Source organism: Ammospiza nelsoni, chromosome 6 (genome assembly GCF_027579445.1).
Source record: "Ammospiza nelsoni isolate bAmmNel1 chromosome 6, bAmmNel1.pri, whole genome shotgun sequence".
NCBI lineage: Eukaryota > Metazoa > Chordata > Aves > Passeriformes > Passerellidae > Ammospiza > Ammospiza nelsoni.
This window is the reverse complement of record NC_080638.1, coordinates 483848-507602: the sequence shown is the minus strand read 5'-3', so window position 1 is coordinate 507602 and position 23755 is coordinate 483848. Positions and strand designations below refer to the sequence as shown.

The following is a 23755-nucleotide window of genomic DNA, read 5'->3' as shown; positions in this document are numbered from 1 at the left end:
CACCGAAGGCGGCAGCGCACCGGCACAGACACTCCAGAGCCCCCCGAGCGCGTTCCTGTTGTGGGAAGACATTTGAAATCTAAAGAATAAAGTTTGGTACAGAAGAGAGAGCCTTCTGACGTGCTTGAGATGTAAGAGAGACACGTGAAATGCCTCGCCGGGGGATTACACCCGACGGTCCCCACGGGTCCCTTCCGCCCACGCCGCGGCCGCTCGGGCGGTGCCGGGCCGGTCTCTGCCCTTCCCGCGCCGTGCCGGGCGCCGCCCCGGGGCGGGGGCGCGGCAGCTCCGCCCCCGCGGGCCGCGAGAGCCGCCTTGGAGCGGCCGATGCGCGGAGCGGCCGGCGCTCGCCATGGCCACGGTGCGGGAGAAGGCGGCGGCTCTGAGCCTCAGCGCGGCCTGCAGCCCCGCCGCCAGGCCCCCGGGTACGGCCCAGCACCGGGGATACCGGGGAGCGGGGCAGGGAACGGGAGCGGGAGCGGCGTGGAGTGGGATGCGGCTCCCGCCGGCGGCGGCTGCTGCGCTCGGCGCCTTTCCCGGCTCCGGGAGGTTCAAAACTTGGCCGCGCTCCGGGAGCCGCTTCCGCGGGGATCCCGTCCCGGCTGTGCCCGCTCCGGGCCGGGCGGCAGCGCCGGGACCCGCGGGACCCTGCCCTGCCCGTCCCGTCCCTGCCCTGCCCGTCCCTGCCCTGCCCGCGGAGCTGCCGCCGGAGTCGCTGCCGGGGAGGCTCGGGCAGCTCCGCGGCCCCAGCTCGGTTTAGGAGCAGGTGCCTCGGTGGCGCAGCCTAAGCGGTGACCGGGCGCGCTCGCTGGAAAGCGGTTTTGCCCTTTTTCTTTCCCTGCCTTTGCCCTTTTTCTTTCCCTGCCTTTGCCCTTTTTCTTTCCCCACCTTAACTTTGTGGAAAGTTGTTGTCCTAATGGTACACTTCATACCGCTTCCCTCAGAAAAGATCCGAAGCGCTGGTAAGGCTGTGAGCGGTAGTTAGAGCATTGCAGGTGCTTGTGTTTATTCTAGCGCTGGAAACCAGCGCGGTTGTGTGTTTGGTGGTGTCGGGTTTGGGGTTCTTCCCTCCCAAAGAGCATAGCTGGCTGTTGGAATGTAGGGCAGGAAGCGAATTCCGTGTTCGCTGTGTTTGTTCTGCCTTCCTGAAGGTGTCATCGGGTTGAAGTGTCAGCAGTTCTGTACCTTGTCTGTCTTGTACTTTTAAAGCTTTGGAAACTGAAGGTTCTGGGAGATTTCTCCCTTGGCTGGTTCAATGCTGTGTGTTAGCTGCTTTGCTTTACTTTTCTCTCTTTTTTTTTTTTTTTCTTTTTTTTTTTTTTCCTTTTTTTTTTTTTTTTTCTGGCTTGAATCTTTTCAGAAACAAAAGATGCTGTCTTTCTGAAGAGTTGCTGTGTTCAGATGGTGGTGTGTTCCTTGCTTTCTCTCCCTCTTCCCAGTCTTCACTGCCCCTATACCTTTCCTTTTCCCCTTGCTTATTTGCCAGTTTGGGCTTTCCTGCAGCTGGGGATCAGCTGAAAACTGATTGGTGATTTGGTGCCTCAAACTGGAATACACCTCTCTAGCTAAAGCCACTTCAGACTAAACAGAGCAGAAACAACCTCCTCCTGCATCCCTGTGGAAAACGCTCGTGGTAATATGTTCCAGAAGGGGTTGCATGTTGTTGTTTTTTTCAAACACTGCCTTGCACTGTTAATTCATTTGGTTTGAGGTCTGTCACAATCCCAGCTGGCTTTCTGTAGGATTGCTGCCAACTCCTCCTTCCATATTTTGTCCTTCAGCTTTTGATTTCCCTCTTCTTCCTCTGCTTTCACTCTTAGTAAATTATTCATCTGACTTAGTGAAAAACACGTTCTAATTCTAGCCTCCCTGGTGGCCGCAGCTCTCCCCAGTTGGGTGCCACCTGCTCAAAAACAAACTTTCGTGTGTTTTTGAGTCCTTGTGGAGGCTGAGTGCAGCCTCCGGTCAAACTGTTGGCTGCTGGCATTTTGTTCTAATCAGACTGGTAAATGAGTAATAGTTCAGTGGTTTCACTGGGGAAGGGAGGGCAGACGGGCTGGGTGACAGAGGGAGCCGTGCTGGCAAAGGGCTCTCTGGTGGCATCGGTGTGGAGTCGGTGCCATCTCCAGAGGATCCATGCACTTGTTAGTGGTGTGCTGAGCACTGTGTTAGGTAGCTTGTGTGTTGTGTGCACAATCCTGGAGCAAGCAGGGTTCTGAGGTGTCTCTTCATCCCTGTTCCCTGCCCAGCTGTGTTGTGGAGGAGCCGGGGTGTTAGGAGTGCACGCAGCTGGTTTGTGGTTGTGGGACTTAGCAGTGGCTCTGCAGGGGTGACCATTAGGTGACCAAGGGACACAAAAGGACAAAGTGAGAGGCCGACAAAACAGGAACTCCTGGTCGCAAAGCTTTAGGCTGGTGTAGCGAGGGGAAGCGCCAAAGAGAGAGAGGGACAGGGGCGCAGAGCAGGCAGACTTGCTGAGGAAGTAACACAGTGTTAATGCCTGAGCAACCCGAGCCAAAGTGGAAGTCTGACAGATTTTTAAACCCTTACGAGGTTGAGGAAAGCTGGAAGCCAGAGAGGGGGCTGTTCTCTGAGGCTGCAGCATGAATTCGGGCTTTGTGTGTGTTCTCAGGCTTCAGCCTGGCGCAGAAGCCGTTCGGAGCCACCTTCGTCTGGAGCAGCATCATCAGCGCCCTCCAGACTCAAGTGGAAGTGAAGAAGCGCCGCCAGAACCTCAAGAGTTACCACGACTGCTTCATCGGCTCGGATGCAGTGGATGTTGTCTTTGCCCACCTCCTGCAGAACAAGTATTTTGGGGACGTGGATATCTCCCGGGCTAAGGTGGTGCGGGTGTGCCAGGCGCTGATGGACTGCAAAGTGTTCGAGGCCGTCTCCACCAGGGTCTTTGGCAAAGACAAACGCTCCGTGTTTGAGGACAGCAGCTGCAGCCTCTACCGATTCACAAACGCCCCCAGGCAGCCGGAGCTTGAGAAGGATTACCAGCAGTGTACCCCGCAGAGGTTAGTACGGGGAGGTGAAGAGAAATTATTTACAAGAGGAAAATATTATGTGTTCTGGGGGAGAGAAAAGCGAATTTGTTCGTTTAAGGGGTAAAAATAGACACTGCATAGATGTTTGTGAAGATGTGGGTGGAAGACAGGAAAGAGCAATTTGAAGAGAGTAAACCACACAGCCTACATGGCTGCTTGTTTTCTCTGTCTGTTATCACCTCGCCTTGGGGGAGGGAGGTGAGAGGGTAGAAATTAAGTGCATTTACATACTGATCTAAATCAATATAACCAGCTGGAATGCATCAAGCAGGCTAATGCAACAGGGCAATCTAGTCACTGCACATCTAGCTCTGGCATAAACCAGTAATCCATGCACCTTCTAAGAAAACGTTTTCTCCTTTCACCATCTTCGCTTTGCTACACTTCCAACTTTACTCTTTTTTTTTTAGCTGTTTCTTTATGCATGTATGACTTGTTCCCAGGCAGGGTAGCAGGCTGTTCTGCTATTGCGCTCCATCCTAGAACCAGAGGCAAGTGCAATGGTGAGGGTTTTTTGTTTCCCTGTCCCTTTAGGAGTGGGCAAAGAAATCCCTGGTGCTAACTAACCCCACACAAAGCACAATGTGTAGATGCCACTTTGCCACATAACTTCCCTTCAACAGTTTTTGTGAAGTGTTCGTCTCTTCACCTATTCTGACATATTCTTACAAGAAACTCCGTGGATGTATTTAATGCAGCAGTTTTAGCAATGTGCGCTTTTGGAGATTGTAAATGGTATTGACCCCAAATTCCTTATTTGACTGACGTATTCATGTGAGTAGCAAATGTGAACTTGAGTGCATCAACCCTGATGAAAAAAGCAGAGGAACACAGATTAAAAATATTTCCTTTGTCCTGCTTCTCCCCTTTCTCCCACTGGCTCTTGTTCTTTCCTGAAGCATACTGTCCCAAGTCTTTATTTAAAAAGAGAATTAATGAGAAATTAAAATCACTTTAATTATATGTGGTATTTAAAAATACTTCCATCACAAGAGCTGTTAAAGTGAGACTTAGAATATATTTAACAAACAGTCGTTAAACTGGATTATTCCTGTTTTATTAGTGTAGAATGAAGGTGTTTTTCTTCTGGGCAGGGCACAGATCCATCGGGTTACATTTCTTCATTTAGTCAAAGGAGCAGCTCTGTCAATACATGCATATCCATGTCAAAGGTAGTGGACATCAAAAAGATATTGCAGTGCCCTAAAACAAAGAGCTGGCAATTGAAATCATACAGCTCTGCTTGGAGAAACAGTAATTTTGTGGCTGGAGTGGCTCTGTTACATGCAAATAATTTTTGCAGGTATGATAGATTCTCTTGGGTGACTTGGACAGAGGAAATGTCAGGCAGGGGAGATGAGGGGGATTATGTAAACATCTATACAGGAGAAAATTTTTGATCTTGGGACAGTTACCCATATCTGTATGTTGCATGATATATTTGGTTATCCATGTATTTGGTTATACATATACATATATAAACTGGTTTTAATCTCAGATACGAGAACAGCACGTTGCTCTACAATACCCCATTCAAACCAGAAAGCTTGGAGGATCTTTGGGAAAACCTGAGTCTAAATCCTGCAAGCAGCCCTCAAGTAAACATCTCAGACAGCTTGTCCCGGCGAGGTAAGCCAGATAATGTCCCAGTCATTGCCTGTGGGAGAAGGAAAATCCCTCTGCAGGACTTGTGCCCCTCAGGTTGGAGAGGGAGGCAAACTGACACTCACAGTATTTTGGTTTAACCACCATGTCATGAAAAGGCAAATTATATTTGTTGCAGGCTTGCCTTTTGCCTTTTTATTTCATCAGACAGGAGGCATTATCTCTTGATTGAAATAAATCAGCGTTGACTTTTGTGGAGAAGAATACCCAATGTGTGGAGCTTGATTTGAGTTAGAAATATTCGTAATACTCGGTTACCTGCACTACTTGTGCTGGTATTGAGTATTATGAGCTTGATTCGAGTTAGAAATATTCCTAATACTCAGTGACCTGTGCTGGTTGTGCTGGTTTTAGTCAGGGCAAATAGTCTACTGTTAGCTGGAAGTGAATTGTGTATCTGCATGTCCAGCACTCCTTCAGTGTTGTGTGAAACTCTTCTTGACAATTCACTGCTTGTCTTTCAGACCAAACTATGATCTGATGTGTTTTTTCCTTTGGTTAAAAGTGCTAATGCATCCTAGAAACTGTGGTTTCATCATAGGGAAATATTCAAGGAAGCTGTGATAAGGAGAGTGTCACTGTTGTGCTTTATTTTTCATCCCTTATCTAGAACAAAGATTGTTTGCAAATTAGAGCACAAAGAGTGTAAGGCACTTCAGATTTATTCGAAAAGCAGTTCTCCCACACTTGTAGCTAACTAAACAAATGGGTAATTCTTGCCTTTTTGTGGTGATAAAAGGCACTTCAAGCTGATAAGAGCCACATGCTTTGCTACTGCAAGTCTCCGCTTTGGTAAAATCAATCTGTTAGGTTAGGCCCGATGGGAGGGAGGGAGTTATCTTCCTTGGGATCAGTTTTTGCACATTGCTGAGTCTCTCTGTGCTTTGTGTATGCACCTTCCCCAGTTATTAATGAAGTGTGGCAAGAACAAACAATTGCTCGCCTGCTGCAGCTGGTGGACCTCCCTCTGCTGGAGTCTCTGCTGGAGCACCAGGAGATCAGAGCTCAGCTGCCAGAGCCCAGGAAGGCACCTGGCTATGTCATCACCAGCAACTACCTGGACAGAGAGATCCTCAAGGCTTTCAGTGACTCTCAGTAAGCAATCCTTGCTCTCCTCTGCAGCTCTGAAGAACTTTCTGCTTTCAGGAGAGTGTAAAGCACAGTTGGGCTTCGGGGGGATGTAGCAAATGTAGCAGTCTCAGTGCTGCAGAAAGGATGTGAGCTTTTTTTCCCTGTTGGACTTGACTGGAATAACTGGTAAATATCAGTTGCTTGGTGAGCATGTCTGCTGAGCACTGGGATGGGTTTTGAATGCAATGACAGTAGCTGATGGTGTTCAGAGGGGAAAATCTTTGTTGCGTTGAGGGAAGGATAGAGGGTTTGTAATCATCATGAAAGTTTTTCCTGGAGACATTGCTTGTGAGGAACTAGTTTAGTTTCTCCTACTGTATTCAAAGAGCTAAGAATGTTGAGCTTGAAACTGTGCATAGAGGTGAAAAAACATTCTCAGAAAAACTTGTACCAGTCTGAATCAGATCAAGGTTTATGTTTCTGTTTATCCAGCGATAATTGTGTCCTTATCAAACAGTAGAGGACATGATTGACTTTGGGTTTTACTGCTTGGGCCTGTTTACTTGTGGGTTACTAATTTTTCATCTTGATTAAATACATAACAAAGAGGCTTATGGCTGTGATCTGCCCCAGTGTGTCAGGTGAAGTGTCTTGTGTGTGAATCTCCAATGGGTTTTAGTGCCCGCACGCTCAGTTTTCAGTGTGATGAAGGAACCAGTCTGCCTGCTCTCTGTGGAAAGCATTGCAGCCAGCTCTGAAGGGCACCCTCAAGTAAAGGTACAACCCCAAACCTCTCCGTCTTCCAGGACAGACGAGTGGCTCTCTGCAGCAATTGATTGCTTGGAATATCTTCCTGATCATATGGTGGTGGATATTAGCAGGAACCTGCCTGATCAGCCAGACAAAGCAGATTCCTGGAAGCTGCTGCTGTTTGAAAACATTGGGAGATACTACAGCCAAAAAAAGGAGCCACTCTTAAGCCATGCATCTGAAATTCATTTAGGAATTGCAGAACTGTTAGGTAAGTAAGATAGAGCTGTGTTCCAATGCTTATGTGAGATATGTACTAAGAAACTGAGTGTTTACCTCAGGAGCTGAGAATAAAAGCTGACTTCTACAAGTGGCTTTTTGTTTTGTTTTGGGTTTGTTTGTTTGAGGATTTTATATATGGTTGGGTTTTTTTTTTTTAATTTCTAGTCATAAAGACTGTTCTTTGACATTTTGGTTCTTACTGCATGCAGCTCTGTAATCATTGTTCAGGTGTATGTAGAATGGCTGTGAAAACCAGAGTGTTACTATTTGGTACTAGCTGATATCCATGGAAGTCAGATATCCAAGGGAAATGAAATACAAATATAGCCTAATAGTAAATATTTAGGCTGTAAGAGCTAAACTGAAAGGTGTACATACTTTGTATCCCATTGGCAACTTTTAATTTTTCTTCTTTACTTGTTTTTAAATTTTGTTTGGACACCATTTTAGAAAGCTTATGATGTTTTAGTTCTCAACATTTTATCCCAGATCATCTTATTTTTCATAAGTTCTCTGCCTTGATTATTCTCCTTTTTTCATGTTAACTGGAATACTTAGCCTTTATATCCCATTCTTCTTCTCTACATGATAAAGGATATTAGCACAGCCTACTTCATTTAAACAATTCACAACTCTAAAATGACTATTCTGCATAGTAAGGCAAATTAAAACTTAGCAAAGTTCTACAAAGTAATTTGCAATTAACTCATCAAACTAGCCCATGTATCTAGGACATATTCCTCAGGTTTTCTGAGGTCTTTATTACCACAAGCAGAGGTCATTCTTTTGTTTTGTTTTGTTTTTAATAGAACCATTTTCCTTTTTCAGTATTTCTCACCCCCTTTAAGATGGCTGAACTGTAATTGAACTTAATTACAAGGGAGCTTTAATGCCAGGCTGAAGGTCTGTGTGTGGGGTGTTGTCAGAGGCTCTGCAAGCAGCTCTCCTCAGCCTGGGAGAGGTTTTTGGGAGAATGGATTGCTGTGTTAGGCAGGTTCTGTTTAGAGAGAAGGGCATCTCTTTAGTGGCTAATTCACGTGTTTCATGGTAACGTTTATTTAAATGAATATGGCAATGGATCCCTTTCTCTCTCCCCAGTGAATGGGAAGATGGAGCAGTCTTTAGAAGCTGTTCAGCTCTATTTGAAGCTCCTAGACAGCCAAGTCAGGGAGGAGTTCAGGAGACTGCTGTACTTCATGGCTGTTGCAGCACATAGTTCTGAGCTCAAGCTACAGAAGGAGGTAAATCTGCATTCTTGACGGTTGTTTTGCTCTTTCTGAAATCCAGATTGCCCAGGTACTGGTCAGAAACCACCTTTGTAGTTTAAATTTGTGACTACAGGAAAAGCCATGTCTCAGAAGAACAAAGGTGGACACTAACTCTCCTCTTCTGGTCATTATTTCCCTTTGTTCTGTAGAGTGACAACAGGATGGTCGTGAAAAGAACATTCTCTAAAGCTATTATCAACAATAAAAACTTGTCCAGAGGGAAAACTGACCTCCTGATCTTGTTCCTTGTGGACAACCAGAGAGATGTGTTGAAGGTAGGAGCTGGAAAATGGCCAGGTTTTGTTTGTCTGAAACTCGATGGAGAACTTTGATGGAAAAGCTGCTGTTGCCTTGTCCTCTTTTTCTGTTCCAGGTCCCAGGGGCACTGCACAAAATGGTCAGCGATAAACTGCTGGCCCTGCAGAAAGGCCAGGATCCCAGCAAGATACCAGGTAACCCTTCCCACTGAGCTTTGTCATCTTGTCATGCCCCCAAATGCAAAAAAAGTTTGTAACAATGGCTGATGTGATCTAAAGGAGGGTGGGTCCCTGGAATCTCGAGAGTGGGTGGAGTGTGGTGATAATCCTCTGAATATCTCACCTTTCCTTTCAGGTTATACCTTTTGCCAAAAGCTGGATGAGAGAGAGTATCGCTCCAACACAGAGAAGACCACAAAAGATGAGCTGTTCTCTCTATTGAAAGCTATTGATGAAGATTCAAAGCTCTCTGACAAAGAGAGAAAGAGGCTGCTAGATCAGTTTCATAGTAGTAATCCAAGTATTTTTATGCAGTATTTTGGAGACAGAGTTACTAATGTGTGTAAATATTGATTACTTTGTATACCCCAGCAGTGAAAACACTAATATATTTGTAAATCTTTTATATTCATGTATCTGCCTAATAAAGTTATTTTGTGGAAATTGATGGAATTTATGCAATTATTACCAATGCCAACAGTAACTGAGTTTGACCTTTATTTATAGTTTAGCTTTTCTCATTGGTAATTGCTATAGGACCAAAATAATTCCTTTTTCTCCCCAAAAGCCAAGTATTCAATATACTCTATTCAAGTATCAAAATCACTGAGATGGAAGACACCATGAATGAAATCTCTGCCACCTTTTGCCCCAGCACTGAGTTTTATGGGTTTTTTTTTCCCTAATTTGCCTTAGATTATGTATTACATAACATTGATCTTTGACTTGCTGTGTGCTGAAAAGAGAGCTAAAAAACATGTTCTGCTTGATACTGCACAGCTTTTCTTCAGGCTTGCCAGCCAACTAACTCATGTGTGTGCTGAATTACTGTGCTGTTTTAAGCTCAAATGGCACCACGGTGAGGAACTGGCTCTCCTGGGGTGGTGAATGCAGCCTGGATTTTTAAGTCAGCCTGGCTTTGGTTGCCACAGGCTGTGCTGTCAGTGGCTGGTTATCTTCATCCCTGCAGGGTTTTGCTCTGTCTGTAACTCTTACTGATGGCACCAGCTGTAATTAGAAAAGTGCTGGAGCAAAGGAAGGGCCTGTGGCATTTTTTTCTTCATGGCTGGTGTGCAGTGGAAATACCAAGATTTGCAACTTGGGCAACTGCAATCACATGCATATATATATATATATATATATCTAACATGATCAGTTATCTAATTTTGACTCTTGTGCAGTTAACTTTGGAATGATATCACCAAAACTTCATTACAGCTGCTGTTGGGAAAAAAAATACCAACCAAGTTTTGTTCAGTTTAAAGTGTTGAGCTCTGTTCTTTTATTTAGGAGCAAAAACTAATTTAATTATGATAACAAAGTAGTAATAACTGTTACAGGCATATGTGATGAGCTGTTCTTAAAAAGCATCATCTTGTGTCAGACTCTCATGTCTCACTAACTAATGCTTCAGTGATTACTGGTGTCTGCTGCCAGGGGCCAGAGGGTTTCTCTGAAATGGAGCTGAAGGACTTGGTGTGCAACAGGACAATGTTTTACTGTGTCCTGATGGGGGATGGAAGGCAAAAATGTCAAAAGCTTCTTCTGGTTAATTACAAAGGACTTCTAAAAATAATCTGTTCCTGAAACCTAGCAGGGAAGCACAAGCCTTTATCGTTTTAGTTCTTAGTTTTAACTGAAAGGGTTTTATTATGAATGCACTTCCTCAGAAAAATTGTCTTTAAAATGCTGGAGTGGAAATCCTAACTTAGTGGTGGCGTTGGATTGGTTTGCTCTTCGGCAGAAGTATTTTCCCCTTTCCACCTGCTGCCTGCTGTAACATCTCGGTCAGGAGGATGAGATTCCTATCTGGAAAATGAGCTGCTGCCGGTGGGCACCGCCTGCTGCAGTCCCGGTTCACTGGGCTGGCCCCGGTGCCAGGCTGGCTCGGGCTACGGAAAAGCAGCCCCGGGGCACTCAGAGGTGGGCACAGGGCAGGGTCAGCACGCCCCTTGCTCTTTTCGGGCTGATTTAGGGAATCTGAGTGCCTCAGACTCCTCTGTGGAGGAACTGGCGGTCACTCCCGTGACCTGTGTAAGGACAGCAAGGACAGTCCAGGACCGCGTTCGCGGGCTGTTGGGGGTTTGATCTGAACCAGCGCAGTGTGGTGGGGCAGAACCCGATCTGTCCACCCAGCCATCGCTGTCGGGCAGCGCGGGGCTCTGCTGGGCTCGGGCCCCGCTCCCCACACGGCAGCCCCGGCACCGGGCAGCGGCCCCTCAGCCGCTCCGCCGCGGGGCCCTCGCTCCGCCCCGCAGCCGCCGCGGCCCGCCCAGCGCTGGGGCTGCGGCGCCGGCCCAGCCCCGCTCCGCGGCCGCAGGAGGGGCCGGGCCCGTCCGAGCCGGCGGCCGCGGCGGCTGCTCCGAGGGCGGTAAGGCGGGGCGGCCCGGGGCGGAGGGCGGCCCAGGGCTGAGGGGGGCGGCGGCGGGGCCCGGGCCCGGCAGCGCCGAGCGGGCGGCGCGGAGGCTCCGGGTCCGGCCGGGCAGCGCAGCGCCGGGGCCCCGGGCGGGCTCGGCCCCAGCGCCGCCTCTTCCCCGTTCGGCCTGCCAACCCACGGCCCCCCGGGCTCGTTCTCCCCCTTCGCCCATTGATGAAGCCCGGGGCTCCCGGGCCTTGCGAAGGGAAAGCGTGGCTGGAGCAGCGGCGCTGCTGCAGGGCCGGTGGGGATGGGGCCGGTGCCGTGTGAGCTGCCGGTAGGGATGGACGGGCTGGGCCTCGCACGGAACCGGCGGCGGAGGAAACAGCGGCATTCCACAGCTTTCCTTCAAGTGGGACGGCGGACAGGCTGAGGCTTGCCTGCTAGCGGGTTATGAGGGAAATCAGCTGTGGTGTGGCAGGGGAACAGAGGAAGGGAAGAGTTCAGCGCCTGGGGAAAGAGCCGGGAGTGCTGGGCCGGGCTCAGCGCTGCCTCAGACGCTGGGGACAGCGCTGGGAGCCGGGAGCTGCTGCTCCAACCTGTGTGTGTGCTCCAGGGCAGCACATTGAAGTTTATTTTATTTAGTGCTCACCCTGTGTGTGCTCCAGGGCAGCACAGTGAAGTTCATTTTATTTAGTGCCCACCCTGTGTGTGCTTTAAGGCAGGTTGTTTCGTGCAGGTGCCCATCACATGGTTTGAGGAGCTCTAATGAAATGAAGCTGTGGAAAATGTTTCGTTTAGATTTTAATTTGTTGGGTTTTTCTCCTCGCGTTTCTGTTCTCATTACAAATAAACGCGAGGGAAGTGGCAAGAAGTAGAGTTTGCTCTGTTAAGAGTTGGAATTGTTTCTGTGAAAGGAGGGATGACAGTCGTGCTTCTGGAAGAGGTATTGTCAAGCTTATTTACCCCGTGGAAAGAGGATATGTTCTAGATGTGTTCTGGCAATAATAGCAGTAATCCATCAGAAAAGAGCAGACTATTGCAAACTAAACAACTAAACCAACAAGTGTGCCTGTTTACATCATCTGCTGAGCAGTCATTTGGGAGAATGGCCCAGGAGTTCTAATAGCTGTCCTCCATAGCTGAAATAGGATTTTTTTAAAAACAAATGGTAATTAAATGAAATTTGGGCTGGGTTGGAAACCGTGGCTCTTGAGCTGCCGTTTTCTGGAAGGTAACACTTTAGGGTGTAGTCTGCATGGTAGGAATGGTGGCCTGCTGGGCAAAGCTGGGGCCAGGAATCATCACACTGATGATCTTGTCCCTGTCATTTATCTTCTGTGAGTCCTCAAGCAGCTGAACTCAAACCTCAGTTTCCCCTCTGTGAGATTTATTGTTTTTCTCTGCTTTTCTCAGGGTAGTGAGGATAAAGCGCAGTGAGAGATTGCAAGGCAATAGGGGTTGTTGTGTGCATTAAAGACTGTAGTGGGGCTTGGTTGAGTCATCTTTGTGGTTCAGATTTGACTTCAGGGGATGCTTTGTGGAAGAGAATGGATGGGAAGAACGACCATCCAGTCTGGAATGAGTGTGGAAACCTTTATGATAATGCTTTTATCCTAACCAAATTCAACAACAGGTCTCTCTCCCTCTCTCTCTTTAACCAGTGCTATTTTATATTTTATATTTTATATTTTATATTTTATATTTTATATTTTATATTTTATATTTTATATTTTATATTTTATATTTTACATTTTATATTTTATATTGCAGTGGTTGCTATGCTCTTTTCTGTGAGCAGCCCTTTTATTACCAGAGCTCCTCATCCTCCATCTGGAGCTGGAGTGAGTCTGACAGTACCTGTGCTGATGCCCGTGTGCCAATAACTCTCCTGTGTTACTCGTCCCAAGCTCCTCATGCTGTTTTCTCTTCTAAAATAGCAATGACACAGTGCTGTGGGCAATGTGTTGCATGCTGTTGTCTCTCAGGCACCGAGCAAGATGATGATCCTGAGTCATTGCTGTAGAGCAAAGCTGTTCCTTACGTGCCCTGAGCTTTCCAGCTGTCCTGGAATCACATTGTGCAATCAATCTAAGCCCTGGTGGAGCAGGGTTGGTTATTACAGCTGTTGTATGAAAATAAATCTCAGTGCTGCATTTTATATTTCTGCACTGTTGCTTGCTTCCTGCTGCATCCTCTCCAGGGTAGATTTTGATGCTGTGTTTTCTCTCAGTGGCTGTGAGGTGCCTCTGGAGACTTTCTCTTGCTAGGAACTTGGTTTATTTCAAAATGTGAAAGTGGAGATGGTGATGTACTAGCAGAAAAAGGAAGTTGTTATTTTTCCAGGAGCTTTCTTTTATTTTGAAAGCAGGCTCTTCCGGACTCCCACTTCACAGAACATCTAAGTTATTTAATTTAGAGACATCATATGCTCTCTGAGAGATTTCTGTGAAATTAAAGCCTGAGCAGCAGCTTCCTGTGTGATAGCTTTCAATGGTGGATGTAGAAATGACATTCTTGATAGGGAAATCTGAGAATGAAATAAGTGAAGATAAGGAACCAAGTGAGACTTGGTTTTATATGGTCATTTTTTCAGTGTAACTTTGGGTACCCTGCAGGTGTCTGCAATGTGATATAAATATCCTTTAATATGTAATGTCTCATAAACCAAGATTTTAATTACAAAAGCTATTCTTTACTGTCTTAATTAAAAAACCTAAACAACTGTGATATTTTATGCATAAATCAGGACTCTTGAATGTAATGAAAATATGGGAATAGAATTTTATAATAATTTCTTTCTAGTTCTTTTGCTGCTTCTTAATGCTTTTGGATGGCTCAGAGGGAAGTTTTTAAGGTGTGAGCAGTTGGGACAGACCATAGTTCAGGGATATGTTATGTTCAGGAAGATTTATTGCTGTGTGATAAGGAAATGTTGCCTCATCATCTTTTGTAAAACATGTTTGTGGCGTTGTTCTGAAGGTGGTTTTTGTTGTTCTCTCAAAAGCAGTGCTAGGAAAGAAAACTATATTTTTCTCTTGTCTATCATTATGGCAAGGGAACAGTTTGAGATTTTTGAGAACTGACTAGGACTGCAGATTAAATAAAAATGAAAACATCCCATTTTGTGGGAGATGGGAAGTGAGTCACTGAGTCCAGGTCCCCTGCCATTATGGGGATGACATCATATAACTTCTCATAAGAATTCTTTCGCTCTTAATTTTTTTTCTTAATCAAGAGGACTCTTGGTAATGTTTACCCTCTCAGCCATGTCAGAAAATGCTTATTCATTCCCTCTTTCCTACGTTTTCTTTTTGTAAAGAGCCAACTGAAAATGTCTCAGAATCCTGACAAGCTAAATTCAAGTGAAGAGAAGCTGAATGCTTTGGAGGAGGATGAGGAGGAGAGCTTGGACAACTCGGATCAGTCTGACCGAAAAAGGATACGACAGAGTGCTCCAGGGTCCCACAGAGATGATACACCCAAGTGTAAGCAAAACTGCTTTATGAAATACACCAAAAAACCCTAAATTCCCTAATTGTTGGTGGGGGCAATCCTAGTGTTTGATAGCATTCTGTGCTTGCAATTAAATACAGTGGGACTCTTGATGTCATGCCTTGAAACTGTAACACTTTTCTCCCTGTTTTCTTTTCATCTCCCTAATTGTACACACAGTGTGTACATTTTCTTAATTGTACACAATGACCACATTGCTCTGAGCCACATGTGTCCTAAATATCCTGGTGATATATCCTAAATATCCAGGTGAGTTTGTGCTCTTGGAATGGATGAACACCACCCCAGTGTGTTCCAGCTAAACCTACTCTGCTGTTTGCCTTATCAGCTGAACCTTCTGCATTGCTGCAGCCCCTGTTCCCAGTGCAGGGCAGAAAAGGCTGTTATCAACAAAGGGATGTCCTGTCAGCCCCCTCACAGGATAGATGGAAAGTTGTATATTTAATCCTAGTGCTACTTCCATATAAGCAGGACTGCATGTTTTTCCTAAGGCATATTTTCTTTGCCATTCTGCTTTTAACGTGAAGGTCTTGGATGCAATATGGGAGCCAATATTTCTGGCAGATCTGTAGATAAAACCAAGGGGAAGTTTTCTGGCTCCAGGGATTCAATTCAAAGAAGCAGAAGTGCTCAGGCTTCTGTATTTCTGTAGGGAGTAACATTTTGTTTGTTGCATTCTTTTTATTTTTTGGTTGTGTTCAGCGTGGTGTTAGTCAGAGGAGATGTTCTGAGGGAGTTTCTGTTCCCATGCCTTGCTGGTTGCCTGGTGGGGAATGGGGTGTTTGTGTGGAGAGAGGCCCTGAACACGTGGAAGGAAAAGGCATGGCACAGTCTAGCACTGCCCTGTACCACAAAGAGGTGGTTTGATCTCAAGCCCTTCCCTCCTGCAAGGGAGCAGGTATGAGAATGAAGTGATGTGATTTAGGAGCAATCTTTGGCCAATGAAAGAGCCTTTGCTCTCAGAGCCCCCAGGGCTGGAGTGAAGTCATTTGGTGCTTGGACAAGAGCACTGTGAACTTTGCTGTCTGCTGGTTCTTCTCAGACTATCAATCCTTGCTGTGTTCCCAGAGTCACTGTGCAAGGTTCAGCTCCAAGCAGAAGGAAATAAGGATTTAGGAGGGCTGCATGAAAAGAGCAAGATATGGATGAAAAACAAGCACATTGGAACCCAGCTGTATGAACTCAGAAAAGCTCTGCATGGCAGACAAGTGATGGACACTTCCTTTTGGAAGATTTTCTGTGGAATCACTTAAGTCAAATCAACATGGATTATCAAATGAGATGGTCATAGTTTGCCTGAAACATTTCTCAGGGAGAAATGGAGATGCCTGCTTGGTTTCTTTCACTTTTGGGATTAATGTGTTGCTCCCATGCCTGTAGCTGAAGTGAATGAAGTACAGAATGGAATGGATCCACCAGGGCACCAGCCCTGTCACCCAGTCTGAGGCTGCTGGCCCATCCTGCTCACTCCCAAATGCCTGCCAGGGTAACAGCTCTTCAGCATTGGTGCTGCCACTGCTGCTGATCTCTGTTGTTTGAGTAATGGCCTCTGGGGGAAAAAAAAAAAAAAGAGTTTGGAGGAGTGCCATTTGCCATTTGCATTGGAAGTAGTGAGAATAATTAGCTACTGGTGTGCTGCTGCTTAACAGTGATGGTGATTGTTTGTTGACTGCTTTAATGATGAAATCACTTCCTTGAAAAATGTAAAACTGAAATGGCAATATCTGCACAATGCTTGTGGAATTAGTATGGTGAAAATGGTGCTGTTTGTAATTATTTCTTGCTGCAACATGGAGAAAGATTCCAAGGTGCTATTAAAGCCATCCTAAAGAAGTATTGGTTTGTGTGGGGGGTTTTGTTTGGAGGTGGTTTTTAAAAGAGCTTGATAGAAGCAATTGACATATTGAGCCCAGAATATCAACTGGGATCCACTCCTTGGGTTTTTGAAATACTCCAAACTTGTGCCATCCACCAGATGGGAAAGGAAGGGAAGGAAAGGAGGAAAATCTTCAGCTGATGCTGTCATTTGACCCTGTGTGCTGTCAGTCAGGTGGAAAGGGCCCAAAAGACTCTTTCTGCAGCTTTTGCTGAGAGCTGTCTGACAGTGTCATTGATGTTGCAGCCAGTCCCTCTCGGCCTGTGTCCATAGAAGAGCTCATGGAGACAGCCAAGGGAGTCACCAACATGGCACTGGCACATGAAATTGTGGTGAATGGAGACTTCCAGATAAAGCCAGCTGAACTGCCAGAACACAGGTAAGGTTGGTACCAAATACTAATAAAATTGTGTTTGTAGAAACTGCAGAGCAGCTCTGGGGGTTCAGGTAAAGGCTCTGGTTGGTGGAGGAAGTAGGAAAGAATATAAGAAGGTGGTAAGTGTGCAGTTCTGCTTCCCCAGATGTGTGTGTGTGAAAGGAGAACCTCCTGGATTAATTGGAGATGCTTGGTGCAAACCCCAGAGTGCTGTGGTTTCTGTTGTTTCCCCTTGTCCCAGCACCCAGAGGCTGCAGCCTCCCCAGAACCCCAGGCTGGCTGCAGATGTAGGTGGTGCTTTTAGCAATTTTTGAGCTCTCATTGCCTGTGGGAGTAAGAGGAAACTGGTTATTTTAGCTTTTCCTGTCTGTTTCTTCAGGCATATTTTAGACAGAGATTCCTGTGTTTTATTACGTTGCTCCTTTCAAGTTGGAAGCCTTTCCTTGTGTGTGTGAGTCTGCAGTAATTGTGTGCCCTGCTGAGAGGGGAGAGGGAGAGCAGAGGAAGCTTCATCTTCTGTTTTACCCTCTCTCACACACAGTGAGGTGTGGCTGACAGCCTCCTGCCTTGATTTGGGACAGGGGGTGCATATTTCATGGGGGGAACTTGCTCTCCACTGGGGCCAGTGTTGAAGTTACACCTGGTGTGAACAGGAACTGTCGCTATTTTGAATTAAGAATTGGTACTGAAGCAGTGGAATTCATTTATTTTTTGTATACAGACTGATCTGGGCCCTTATCTCAGAGTAGGTGCAATACTTATGTAGTGAAACCCAAGATTTTGTGTCAGGGAAGTCACTTAATTTCTGTTAGGTTTACTACTGAATTTTGTGTAGTGGAATTGATTTTACTTAGTGGGGCCTTTAAAAGGAACATGAATACTGGTCTTTTGAAGACAAAATGTAATTTTTGCTCTTTTTGTTTTGGTCCAGTTTTCTAGATGTAGCATGTGATAAACACTTTGAAAGGTTTTACTTTGTAGCCACCTTTGCTGGTGTTTAACCTTGTATTAAGACATAAACCATTCCAAATCCTGTGTCCAGTTTTTCCTGCTTTTCTGAGTAACTTTAAATGATGGATCTCTGTTAATCATCACATCATTACTACTACATTATATTGATTTTATTACATGCTGGGCTTCAGGAGCTGCAGGTTATCTTTGTAAGGTGGTGAAGAGACCAATATCATTCTTTTGAACATGTTTTTTCACAGCTTAGAGAAGAAAGTCAGAGATATTGTGCATAAAGCTTTCTGGGATTGTCTGGAAGCTCAGCTGAAGGAAGATCCCCCAACATATGATCATGCAATTAAGTTATTGGGAGAAATTAAAGAGGTAAGATGATGTGATATGAAGGGAAACGATTGAATTTGAGTAGCTGCACTGACATGAATGAGCAAAAGTGGCTGGAGTTTGGCTTTTCATAAAAAATCCTCGTGTTCTTTTTCATTACTGTATCACTGTGAACATATACCAGCTGTATAATCCTAGAGGAGAAATTTGAATATAAAACCAAATGTAAAACCATGTAAGGTGATTAACAGGTAAACAATACCAGTTCCATAATTGCAAGCTTCCTTCATGTTATGGCACTGGTATTAGTCATGGAATCAGTGAGATGCTCCAACCCTGGGCTGATAAAACCAAGCACAACAGTCTGAAGTTTATTCTGTGCCACAGAGGGTTTGCCACTCAGTAACTTCAGCATCACACAGTGTCAGGTGAAACACTTGGACTTGGTGAGTGGTTGGTGTAAAAATAAAAAAATCAATTATTTGTTGTTTAGATGAGAATGCCCCCAGGTTGGATGGGGCATTAAGCAAACTGGTTTGGTGGGGAGTGACCCTGCCCCTGGCAGGCTTTTGGAACTAGGTGGTCTTTACGGTCTCTCCTGACCCAAACCATTTTATGATTCTGTAATTCTGTGAGAGGTGGTTCAGTAACTGTTTGGATCCTTGTAGTCTTTGATGTAGAACTAATGCACTGTTAACTTGCCATTTCAGAGTCTTCTGTCATTCTTGTTGCCTGGTCACACTAGACTGAGAAGCCAGATTACAGAAGTTCTTGACCTGGATTTGATAAAACAGGAGGCAGAGAATGGGGCCCTTGACATTTCTAAGTTGGTCAAATTTGTTATTGGCATGATGGGGACTCTTTGTGCTCCAGCTCGAGATGAAGACATTAAGAAACTGAAAGATATTAATGAAATAGTTCCTCTTTTCAGGTACTGAAATGTATTTATTAGTCATGTTCAGAGCCCCTTAAATAATTTTAGAAGTGGAGGGGGCAACTTGAAACTCCTAGAAAGAGCAGAGTAATAGGAAAAAAGAGATAGCTGTGGGTGTGAAGGGGAGAGATGCTCCAGGAGTCATTAACAAGGGCCATCTCTGATCTGGTGACTTGGAGGATTTGTCTGGCTCCTGCATGGCACTGAAGGACATTTGCTTAAATGTCAAATGCAAATAAGCTGTAAGGTAGCAGATGAATAATCAGTTTGTATCAGAATTGAATGTCAGCAGCAGAAGGTGAAAAAAGCACACAGGGGCTTAGGGGAAAAGCATTACTGGTTTCCAGCCAATTTGTCCTTCCCTCCCAGTTGGAGCTCTCTTTACCCCAGTCCCTGTGGAATTCCCTGTCAGTTCCAAAGGCAGTGTGTGTTCCACCTCTGGAGCATCCAGGCTTCTGCTTTGCCACCACGTTCTCATGGAGCAGCTCAAGGTCTCAGTAGTTGGGAGAGGCTTCATTAACCTTGCTGTTTTCTAATTTGAAAAGCTTCCAGGAGTTCAAGATTGACTTGGCAGAAATATTGCCAGCAGGAATTAGGTTGCTTTGAAATGAAGGTGTTTTTCTTTGGTGTTTGTTTGTTTTTTCTTTTTTGCCCCTTGGGTCTGATTATTCACTTCCCACTGAGGTTGGCTTTCCAGGCTGCCAAGAGCCATGGCATGCAAGGAAACCCAGATATCTTTTCATATACAATACTGCACATCCTGGGAGATAAAATCTGTGGAGCTAGTGAACTTCATTCCATGGAAGCTTTTTTACAGGAGAGCAAGATTTGTTTCCCACTTGGAAGAGGCACATGCATGCATGTACATGCTTGCTCCAGCTTTCTCTGTCTCATGCTCTGAAGTTGTTAAGCTGTTACTGTTTCCCATGCATGTTTTTGCTCATTCTTTAGACAACCTGTAATAAATCTTGTAAACAGCACCTCTGAAGCATCTGCAGCCTTGAATAACTTTTTCTGTTTGTTTGTTTAGAGCAATTTTCTCTGTATTAGACCTAATGAAAATGGATATGGCAAACTTCGCTGTCAGTAGTATTAGGCCAAAATTAATGCAGCAGTCTGCTGAATATGAAAGAAAGAAGTTTCAGGAGTTTCTTGAGAAACAGCCAAGTATGACTTTGTTCCTTTCTTTCTTCCCCCCTGACCTCCCAGTAAACTGCGTGTCTTTGCTTGTAGATCATGAAAAGAACTCAGATATTTTTATAAGTTCTAGAATTCATATGGTAAATGACATTTTGGGGCTTGTGCCCCAAAACTGGTTGGAAAAAGTCTGCCAGAGCAATAGTTGTGCCCTTGCTACATTCAGTTTAATTTCAGTACAGTGTAGGGCATGATTACCCAGCATCATCTCACCTCTGATTTCCTGTAGCTGTGTGGTTTTGTTTTAGATGTTCTGCTTGATGCAATAAATGAAATGCATGTCATACCTGAAATCATGGGCATTAGTCATAGTAACTAATGGGATTGTTTGGAAGTTATTGCTGGAAGAACCTGATTGTGAAAATGAATTTTCTCAACAAGAGTTTTTTTCCCTGCTCTTCCAGATTCTTTAGACCTTGTCACAAAGTGGTTGCAAGAAGCAGCAGATGATCTTGCAAAGCTGGGACATGAAACGTTGCCTCCCCACTGTAATGATGGTGCCACTGGTGGAGCTTCTGCCTTGTGCTTCACTGCTGTACAAAATCAGGCCTATCTGAAGCTTCTGAAGTGGGATCACGTGAACAGGCCTTTTCCAGAAGTAGGTATTTAACAGAAAAATTGGTTCTGTGCTTCTTCCACTCCTCTATTCCCAGCACACAGCAGAAGCTGTTGGGATTTGTAGCCTGGCAACACGTACAGTGCTAAACCATTGATGTGTGACTGGGAGATGGGGCAGCTCTAACTTGTCTCAGTGCTGAGAGCTGCTTAGCTGGGGGAGAGGAGCCAGTGCTCTCACTGTGCTCCTGATGCTGGCCTGCTGTTCCCTGGCCCTCTGCTGACCCTTCCCAGCCCTGCAGGCTGACTCCCTGCTCTGCTGGCTCCCTGCAGACGCTGCTGATGGACCAGACACGCTTCCTGGAGATGCAGCTGGAGCTGGAGCAGCTGCTGCTGGTGGGGACAGTGCTGCTGGTCACCTTCAGTGCAGCAGGCCCAGCTCTCATCGACGTGCCTGGCTTTGCAGAGAGGATCAAAACCGTCGTCAAGGTGCTGCTGACAGGGATGCATCTCCCGTGAGTACAGCACTCCTGCTCTCAGGGCAGCTGCAGGAGCTCTCCTGGCACCCTGGGAAATGATCTGCTTAAGGCACTTTCTGGCTGGGGACTGCAGGAAATGCAATCTTTTTATGAGTCCAGCTTTTCTTCAGCTAACTTACACAGAGCCGTCTTTCCTTAATCTGCTCTTTCATGGTTTGTACAAACTTTGTGTTTTTCATGGTGCCAGGCTGGCACAGGAGAGTGCCAGCAGCTGCTCCTGCTCAGAGTTTGGGCCAGGCTCCCCAAAAACCTGGGAGATAAAAATATGGAGCTAGTGAAGTTCATTCCATGGAAGCTTTTTTATAGGAGAGCAATGTTTGTTTCCCACTTGGAAGAGGCACAGTGAGCTGCCTGCAGAGTCAGTGATTACACCTCCAGGTTTTGCTCTAGTCAGAGCTGTGCTCAGGCAGAAAGTCAGCTCTTATGTGTGTGGATTGTTCAGGTTTTAAGTCTTGAATGATTTCCTACTTCCTTGCTTTAGATCTCAGCTTTATTTTTCATGTGTATATAATTGGATTAATCTTTATAATTGCCTTGATCTGCATTGTGCTTTTCCCGCTACATTTGCTAAGTAAGGCAACTCTAATTGAATGATTTATTTTTAAAAAGTGGGAAAGCAGTGAGTAACTAATACAGTTGTGCTGTACCTCATGTTTTTTAGCTCCTTTAACCTGAAGGAATCCCTGGCCACCGTGGGTGAGAAGGTGTGTGCTGAGGTGAACAGCTGCCTTTCCCAGCATGGCTTTACCCCGTTCTCAGCTGAGAGGGAGGCTGTGCTGAAGGGGCAGATCCAGGCAGTGGGCAGCCCAGATAACTCCATCTCCAAGCTCATAGGTGGGTCTGGAGAGTGCTCTGCTCTGCCTGTCTGTGGAGCTGGGGCTGGGGGACGTGCAGGGCTCCTCTCTCCCTGCTGTTTCCACGTTGTTTCCGTGTTGTCTCTCCAGTTGCTGGCCACCTTCAGGCTTGTTGCATTTCACATGAGGTGATGCTGTTTCTAATTCACCATCTCTTCTGCAAACAAACCAACCCCTTTTTTTTCCAGATTCTCGTATTCAAAAGTTTCTGGAGAATTACCTTGCATCCAGTCACCAGAAATCATTGCCTGCCATTCCTGGAGGATTAGGCCCCATTCAGAGGGAGCTGGAGGAGATTGCTGCCAAGTACATCCGTCTTGTCAACTACAACAGAATGGTCTTCAGCCCTTACTATGATGCAGTCCTTGGCAAAATACTGACTAAGGAAGAATCCCAGATTGTAGGGAAGTCAGAAGAATCATAAAACCAGTCTGTGTGCTACCACTACAGTATTGTCAGCTATTAAATAAAACTTGTACCAATATTTGTCTAGGAAAAGAGCTTTCCGTGTAAATACTGGTTCCTTTAACCCACGAGTGCTGACTGGTGAGGGAAACAGAGGAGATGCCAAAAGGGTTCTGAGCTAAAAGATGAGAGATGCATTTCTAATATAATTATGCAACCTGGGGAAGGGGATATCATAGGAGTTTTCTGGCTGCAATTTTTAGATTTTTGAGCTGGTGATAGGTAGGGCAAGTTTAACAACCAAACTTTGTATTTAAGTGGCTCGTTTCAGGGCATTTAACTCTTAATTTACAGTGAACTTACTTTAATTTATCCAGAGCTGATTAGCAATGGTTCTTCCCAGAAGGGGTGATTTGGTTTTTTTTAAAAAAAATCTTACTTTAAAGAATTAATTAAGTTAAAATCCTAAAGATGAACTTTAGCAGACAAAACACCAAGCCAAACAGCACTTTACTGTAACATTATGGTGAGTATGGTAGGCTTACTAGTTTTTTTCTGTATTTTACTGCATTTTTAATAGCATTTTTTTGCTGTTTACCTGCAGACGTTACAAAACATAATATATTTTTGTAGCAAATTTTCTGGTTATTGGGTAACTGTCCTCTGCTATGTACAGTACTCCCAGAGGTGGCAATCTTATAGATTGCAGCTGTATTTATATCTTGTAAAGATTTCAGAAAGGGCAGAGCTAAAACATTTTGATAAAAGTGGCATTTCTTACCTTCTTTTCTTTTGCTAGTAATTTACTCCTTTTTAGGTGAAATACTAATTTTAAAGTAAATTCTCATTTGCAGAAGGTGGATTTAAAGTGTGTGAAACTTTAGGTTGAAAATTTTGGGCTTTTTAAAAAACTACAGCAGGGGATGGTTGCATATTCAATCATGTCTTCAAAAATGTTATGTGCAGGGCACTGTGGGCAGTATCAGTGATTTTAATGTACTGTGAGAGGTGAATGGTTTGATGTTAGTTTGAATATATAGGGAATATTTTAGTAGATTTTTTCACTTTCTAGATGTGTTCTTGAAACTTAGAATATTTGTAGGTCTCGAATTTAATAAGCTACATGTTGTAGAGAGGAGAAGAGCCCAGTGATCTTACATTGCAATCTCAGGCTCAGCTGTGAGGTAAGTGAAATTTTCCTCTGGTTGAGCACAACTGTGTATTTCAGTAATCAATATTTGATGGTTTTGTGAGAGCAAAGTTTGTAGTTACTCACAGTAAGTGGCCCAAGTATG

At 45.2% G+C, this 23755-nt stretch overlaps 2 protein-coding genes across 6 annotated transcripts; both read left to right on the top strand.

Annotated features, from left to right (window-relative positions):
• The first annotated feature begins 341 nt into the window (after window positions 1-341).
• DEPDC7 (DEP domain containing 7) lies at window positions 342-9006 on the top strand. Of its 2 annotated transcripts, none has more exons than XM_059474659.1 (9): window positions 342-425; window positions 2633-3020; window positions 4549-4679; window positions 5621-5810; window positions 6593-6807; window positions 7917-8059; window positions 8236-8361; window positions 8460-8538; window positions 8699-9006. In XM_059474659.1, exons 1-9 carry the CDS (start codon window positions 353-355, stop codon window positions 8914-8916), a joined length of 1563 nt encoding a protein of 520 aa, XP_059330642.1. In that variant the 5' UTR covers window positions 342-352; the 3' UTR covers window positions 8917-9006. The 2 variants fall into 2 exon arrangements, with proteins under 2 accessions (XP_059330642.1, XP_059330643.1); XM_059474660.1 differs by lacking the exon at window positions 342-425 and adding an exon at window positions 910-962.
• A 1457-nt stretch (window positions 9007-10463) lies between these two features.
• TCP11L1 (t-complex 11 like 1) lies at window positions 10464-23553 on the top strand. Of its 4 annotated transcripts, none has more exons than XM_059475433.1 (10): window positions 10464-10485; window positions 14241-14406; window positions 16557-16689; window positions 17898-18018; window positions 18687-18907; window positions 19941-20077; window positions 20512-20705; window positions 20996-21177; window positions 21863-22035; window positions 22244-23553. In XM_059475433.1, the coding sequence occupies exons 2-10, from the start codon at window positions 14253-14255 to the stop codon at window positions 22477-22479; spliced, it is 1551 nt and encodes a 516-aa protein (XP_059331416.1). In that variant the 5' UTR covers window positions 10464-10485; window positions 14241-14252; the 3' UTR covers window positions 22480-23553. The 4 variants fall into 4 exon arrangements, with proteins under 4 accessions (XP_059331416.1, XP_059331415.1, XP_059331414.1 ...); XM_059475432.1 differs by lacking the exon at window positions 10464-10485 and adding an exon at window positions 10888-10933; XM_059475431.1 differs by lacking the exon at window positions 10464-10485 and adding an exon at window positions 11651-11864.
• Window positions 23554-23755: the final 202 nt, after the last annotated feature.